The 7,272-nt window shown below is 35.8% G+C and overlaps 1 protein-coding gene across 2 annotated transcripts in view; it reads left to right on the top strand.

Annotated features, from left to right (window-relative positions):
• Positions 1 to 4,756: 4,756 nt before the first annotated feature.
• LOC122076467 overlaps positions 4,757 to 7,272 on the top strand; it is a 29,497-nt gene continuing 26,981 nt past the window's right edge. Inside the window, exon 1 of one of the 2 annotated variants that reach the window (XM_042641771.1) lies at positions 4,757 to 5,899. In XM_042641771.1, the coding sequence (XP_042497705.1) occupies positions 5,609 to 5,899 (291 nt within the window). In that variant the 5' untranslated portion in view covers positions 4,757 to 5,608. The remainder of the gene's footprint in view (positions 5,900 to 7,272) is intronic. The other variant, XM_042641770.1, reaches the window with a different exon arrangement.

Here is a 7,272-nt window from a genome sequence, read left to right as displayed (position 1 = left end):
ATGACAGGTATTCAGGCCTTCAACTAACTAGTCTCGTGGGTCCATACTAATCCCACAACCATATGGACCAGGTTATACTAAAGTTGAATGAGAACATTCAACTTTCACTGATATAGTGAAGAGCACTAAACACCCCGTCTGAATGGCTCAAGGTGTAATTGTACCATTTTGGTTATGAATAGACCAAAAACAAAAAGAGATAAAGATTACGTGGAAAGTCCGGTTCAACTCCCTATACTAGGAGCAAGAAGTCTCTCCTTGTACCCCCAATAAATTGCCATGCATTCTCTACAATGGTCGCAAGACAAAAGGGTGCATGGAATTATTGCCTCACCCCCTATGAAACTAAAGTTTCCATTGATGATGACTCTTTGTAGGAGAGCATGCATTGGTGTAAAGGTGACACGAGTAGGTAGCGATCTCTTACCTAATTTTTTTATTTTCTTTTAATGGGAGAAGGAACACTATCCGTTTACATTAAAATTTCTCAATCCAACGGTTCAATGTCTAGTTTTGTGGAAATTGCACCAGCTACGCAACCGGGTATCGTTCTTCCTCCCCCTTCAGTTAAGGGTGTCAATCGGTCTGGAACCAGGTATTCGGTTCAGTTTCGGTTTCGATTCCAAGGAATGTTAGTGTGATCTAGAACCGGACCAAGTCTCATCTCGGTTCTGAAAATCTGTACCTGTACCCAACCTATCCGGTTCTGGTTCCTATTTGGATTTTGTATTCGGTTCTTATTTGGTTCCAGTATCCAGTTTCAAATTCGATTTTGTTATGCAGTTGCTATTCAAAAGACAAAATGTAAATGTTTATTCGTTATGTTATTAGTCTTCCCCAACAAAATAATGAAAAAAAAAAAAATCATGAACTATGGATCATCTATTGAACTTCTAATATCATTAATTTTACTACTTTAAAACACGATATGCAGAGAATGACGAACTCTTATAGTATCAAATTCTCTAAGATCACTTTATGTAGATTAAATAGCATAAAAAGAGGTAAATTTTGGGCTTCTAAAAACTGAATATAAGTTCTTAGTTAAAGAGGAAATTAAAGAGGAAAAAGTGGAGATTAAGTTATCCAGTCCGATCTGGTTTTAGTTATAACCGTCGGTTCTTGGCATAAATCCAGATCCGGACCAAATTGAATTATAAATACTTGTTTCAGATTCATGATTTATAATGGATTGGATATGGTTCTGGGTATTCAGTCTGGATCTGGACTCGATTTTTGGATTTGATTCCGAATTGACATCCTTACCTTTGGTATGGGAGAAAAATCGGCAAAGTTGTTATGGGATGGGAAAGGAAAATTATAACACGCACAGGGCTTTGAGAGTTTGGAGTGCCACTCAAATAGTCAAAATCTGGAGTCTTAATACTCGTTGGAATAGGCTGCAGTTACATAGTTTTAGGATGTTCAAAGCGGTATCGGCACAATTGTGGTTCTTCCATTACCATCTTTGTTTTTGTAAATCTATTTTGAGGTGTGATCGTAGGAGGAGCAGAGAGAACTATGGACGCCGACGTTCAGTTCATGGAGACGATGAGAAGAAACGGAGAAGAAAGTGTGAATACGGAGAAGATCACAAACACAAGGAAGAGAAGGAAAGGAAAAGAAAGCGCGAATACGGAGGCGATCAGAAATACAAGGACGGCGACAAAAACAAAGCAGCAGACTGGCATCCGGGAGCATACAGGTACTTACCGTAATTTAAGATGCATTGACAAACCCCCCGGTGTTTTTTTTTTTTTTTTTTTTTTTGACATTTTATGTTTGCTTCCCATGGAATCTGTCCATCGATGCATGAGCTTATGCAAGCTATGGATTCTGGTCTATCTTTTGACATGATCCTTATGTCATCAACCTGCACCTGAGTAAATCGATGATGCACCGGATTAGAATCCTCTCCGATGATCCTCCAACTTGACTTGCATGTAACCCAACATCTGGTGGGTTTCAGTATGAACTTATCCCCATGTGTTGACAGTTTGGAGGAGGAGAACCTATAAAGCAAAGGCTTTTTTTTTTTAGAGGGGGAGTTGAGGGTAGAAATGTTGTTGGGACCCACATATTACTGGGTGAAAGATAAAAAAAGTAAATATGAGGTAAAGTGATAAGTTCCCACCAAGCAACGTTTGATTGGAAAGAAGAGATGGAGAGAAAGAAAGAGAAAGAGGGAAAGAACGAAAGATTGGGATGATCGAAGTTCTGAAGACAAAGGAATAAACGAAGGAGGAGACGAGGAAAACCTCCTAGGGTTGATAGACATTGTATTCATAGACATAGTTAATTTGCTTTATCATTAATGTCAAATGCTTCAACCATGGTCTTGCATGATTAAGTACCTTTGTTTAAAAACAAAGGCTCTCTTTGGTTTGATTTCTATTTGTATTTATTTGACTTATTTCTATTTTTACAAGTGTTTGGTATAATTTATAACACTTATTTCTATTTATAATAAATTATAATAACTCACAAATCATAAATTACTCTCAAGCTATTTGTGATCTGTGGCAACAAATCATTTGTGTTAATTTTTGCACTACTTTAAATGAGCATATGTGCTAAACTATTCAAAATCAAAAGTAAACAGGTAACTTCAATATGTTTTATACTTTTTCAATAAAAAACCCAAATCCTATCTTTTATCTCGCTCGAATCTCAAGGCTGAAGGTGAAACCTGAAACCTATTTTCTCACTATATAATCTATTTTATAAATAGTAATCAAATGAATACTATTTGTAGTCCATAATTTATTGTTACAAATAATTTATAAAAAATAGTTAATAAATCAAAATATAAATCATACCAAAGAGAGCCTAAGTAAACGAGAGCATAAGAAAATTAGGGTTCATTTGTGGTGGAGATGGTTACCATGCCTCCAATGCCGCTATAGAACTCGAAGACTCTATATGAGCCATCGTTGCATTTGCAGAAACCTTCCTCCATTGTTTTTCAAGGAATGAAACTCTCTGAGACTCGATCAGTCTGCCCTGCTTTGGATTATGGGTTCGTTTGGGTGGGGGCTTCGGCCTTCAGGTGTTGTCTAAGTATCAGATAGAGGAAGAAGCGAAGGAGACGACGAGGAGAAGAATAATGAGACAGAGGAAGAATCGCTAACAAATATATATATATATATATATATAGGGGAAGAAGCAAAGGAGGAGACGAGGAGAAGAAGAATAATACAAAATAAAAAGAAGACAAATGAAGAAGAATGAGACAGAGGAAGAAGCGAAGAAGGAGAAGAAGAAGGAGATAGAAGATATGGTGTGACCGCCGCTAGGGTGGTGTTGCTGATGCTGCTGATGGTGGTTGCAGCTGCTTGGTGGGACGATGGAAGTTTGTCAAATACCCCATCAAAGTCCCACCATGGTGAGAGCTAGGGTGGGAGAAATTGATGTCCACGTGGATAGACAAGAAATGTGAACATGTTTCCCCATGATCCCACTCTTGTTAAACAAAATAACTTAAATATTATTGGGGTGGTATAGTTCGCACAACTACCCTTAAATCCCACCCCAACCTCTAAACAAAACTGTCCAAAAGTAAAATTTTTGGGGAATTAAAAATTTAAACCTAAAAAATAAACTTTTGTAATCATTATTAGCATGGAGTGTTTCAACATATATAGGTTGGTCATGCTGTTGTACTTCCATCAAGTGAACTAACCCTCAAAGGTGGAAATGAGAAAGCACAAAGGGGAGTGAGCAATAAATAATACTTGAAAAGAACAGTGCATCCATAATATGCCCAGGCTCTTGAGATTTCCTAAAATTTGTTGAGACCTCAATTCTTGCTTGATCGAGGATTTTTGTTGCGATCCAAAATCACCTCTAACAACCAATCATCAAAATGTGCCATTATCTCGTATACGCGCTTTAGATAGTAGAAATACTTCAAAAGCGTTCTTAATATAAAATGAATTTTTTTACTGATACTCCTCAAGGTGTTAAATAATTTATAATATTAATTTTTTTTTTTTTTTTGTTGTTTTATATGATATATGATTTTTCTTATATAATTAGAATAGTGACATTTTACATGTATACTTGAAAAATATGAATAACAATGACATTATGATATTTCATTTTCAAATTATTTTTGAAACCATTTTATAACCTTATCATATAGAACGTTTGGGAATAGAACAATGGACAATTAAAAGATGGTGTCGAGTTCTTAATACACCTGCAGATGTCATTCAAACACTTCTTAATATAAAAATATTATCAAGAAGTAAACATTTTACCAAACTCAGTGAGGCGGAATAATGCTTTGTTTTGTCGGGAGGGGATTTAGATATTTTTTTGTTCAGTGTTTACTTTTGCTTGGGAGAGAAGTTAAATATAGGATTTGGTTCATGATATTAGATGATTTTGCCCCCCATATATTGATATCATATTTTTACCATTTTGCCTTCTTATATTTTGATACCACTGATATAATATCCGTAAGGTATTGCAATGCATCAAGAAAAATAAAAAAATTAATCAAGGAAAATCTTGTTGTAACCATGGTCAGTGATAAAAATTATATATATTTTTAAAATTTTGACATTTTATATATGAACTTGATAAAAATTATTATTATTATTATTATTATTTTTTTTTTTTATGTTTAAAAATAGTTACGCAACTAAATTCTAGACACAGGCCAGATATGCAAGTGGGACCATCATAAACCAATGGTTCGATGTAACTAAGCAATTGCTACTGTGGTGATTGATCTTCACATTCTATCGTCTGTTTCATTTCAAAACCAAAAGGCCAAAAGCAGATCTATCTTTTCGGACTACTGCATAGACCATTTTCGGCAAAAGGACCTTTAAATGTTCTCCATCAGGCATTTATGGATCGGTTTTGCTCTCAGGTACGGCCTTCAATGGTGAATTCAAAACGAACAGTGGGGGAAACCTGTTTCTTCTCAGAACGAGCTCGAGATCGTTAGGTTTCACCATAGGAATCCCTATTAACGAGATTTTTATTCTCCAAAGGTCAATATTGAAAGTTTCTTATTCGGTAGACTGCAATCACTGCATAGAGCACGTTGCTTGATCTGAAAGAACATGAAATTTATCGCTGATGGAACTTGCAACAGTGAGGTTCGGCCTTCATATTGCTGTCCTTTATGTAAATGATTCGGATTGGGATTTTTGAGGCTGTAGATCGATCCGGAACTGTTTTTTCCCTCGCTTATAGAGAGCTGGAATTGAAGAGATTTGCATGGATCTTCAGATTTTTGGCTGAAGATCTATGCGCGCCTTACGTTTGTTTCCTGAAGATGTATATTAGCAGTATTGAGGCTGTGCACTAATTACACTAAGGAAGATCTTGCTCATTTGCTTAACGCGTTCCTTGAAGCTGGTTAGGGTGATTTCTTCGTGTTCAATCTTCATATTCAGATTGTGTATTTGAATGTTCAAGGTCTTCCAAGTGAGTTTTGTGTTGTTGTAGTAGGTTTCTAGACATACGCTTTAGCCTGAAGCTGAATCATATTAAGCAGTATGCTGTTTGATTGCAATTTGTGTGCCTGTTCACGTGGATTGGAGTTTGTGTTGCTTTAGTGACTTAACTTGGCGCAGAGTTCGATTTGACAATGCAGGGTTTCAGAGCCAAATGCAGAGTAGCAGTTTTGGTTATTATTGCGGCATGGATTGGTCTTGGTGCTTTATATGGTTTGTTGAGACCCGTTCCGAATGGTTGTATCATGACTTACATGTATCCTACGTACATTCCTATATCTACTCCTGCAAACGTGTCTTCTGCAAAATATGGATTGTTCTTGTATCACGAAGGATGGAAAAAGATTGATTTTAAGGAGCATCTCCAAAAGCTCAATGGCATTCCTGTTCTTTTTATTCCAGGAAACGGTGGAAGTTACAAACAGGCAAGATCCTTCTCTATTAGTTCTGTTATTTGTGTTTAAATGCTCGGTGGAATTCTCTTGCTGCCTAAATCTCTCTATTCAATTTTATTCATCTTTTGGACATTAGAAATATAACGAACATTTTCCATTCAACATGAACTTTCACAAGGGACACACAGACACTTAAAACTGAGAATTTGATACTGCATACTTCATGACATACACTTTGAAATAAGGATTACAACATTTGCCCTTTTAATCATTTCCTTCCTTAGTTTCAGAATGTCAAACCTGATCGGAAGTATAACTACTAGACATGCCACTGCTTAAATTAAAATTTACAAGTTGCAAGTTATAGAGACATGCAGTCCAAAGTGAAAGGCAAAGACTGAACTGAAAACGTGCTAGTAGTCTTAAAAAGAAATGAGAACAAAAAGAGGTAAGATGCCAAGAAGCAAGCAACAAACACTAGAGAACCTTGTCCATTTCAATCTCTCTTTAAAGAAGGCCTCCTTTATGTACCAGCATTTTATATACCTCTAAAGACAATTTATTACTTAACAACAGCTCTAAACTTCCTTTTGTTACTAGGATAGCTATAGACTATAGTCATCATCTTGATAATTGAATTGAGCATATATGGTTACCTCGTCAGTTGACCATTGTGAACACACCGTTTTCAAGGAAGATTTGATACCAACTTCCATCTTTTTTTTAACTTTCCATATCTGTTGGGTCAAGAAAAAGAAATATAGGATTCAATGAATTAATTTTTATTGAAGTCATGTTGAACTACTTTTGCATGCTGAAGTTTCTTGTTGCCCGTTAGAGCACATTGGTGATTCACCATATTGCATGCGTTTTCTTTGATTCTTAATGGACACTTGTATTAATATAATTTATGAAAACTTAAAATTACAAAAATTTGAATTTATGGATATCCTGTTTTTCCTTATCCATTAGGTTAAACAAAAGAAAAAAGAAAACTAGGATTTATGATTTTTTCCCTGATTTTGGGACCATGTCCAACCATTTTTGGATGCTTAAGTTTCCCTTTGTCCAATAGAGTGCGCCAATTGTTCTGTACATTGCATATATTTTATTTTGGTATGGGATTGCCATTGGCATTAACAGACTATGTGAAACTGGAGTATTGGGGATGAGGAATCTCCTGGAGGAAGAAAAGGCCAAACGTAGAAATGCATGAAACGCAGAAAGTAACTCCGGTGATCTTTTTCAAAATCATTGGGCTTAGTTGACATGACTGATATGAAAGTTCAACCTAAATTCTTTCTGACTTAGGTGGAATATGATTTTTCTCCATCATTAAAATCTCGATCATCAATATGGTTGTCTTCGTTAATAGTGTACAGAATGGGGAAATAGAGAAGAAT

Source organism: Macadamia integrifolia, chromosome 4, assembly GCF_013358625.1.
Source record: "Macadamia integrifolia cultivar HAES 741 chromosome 4, SCU_Mint_v3, whole genome shotgun sequence".
In the NCBI taxonomy this organism is placed as follows: domain Eukaryota; kingdom Viridiplantae; phylum Streptophyta; class Magnoliopsida; order Proteales; family Proteaceae; genus Macadamia; species Macadamia integrifolia.
The sequence above is the reverse complement of the archived record's forward strand: the minus strand, read 5'-3'. Positions and strand labels throughout refer to the sequence as shown.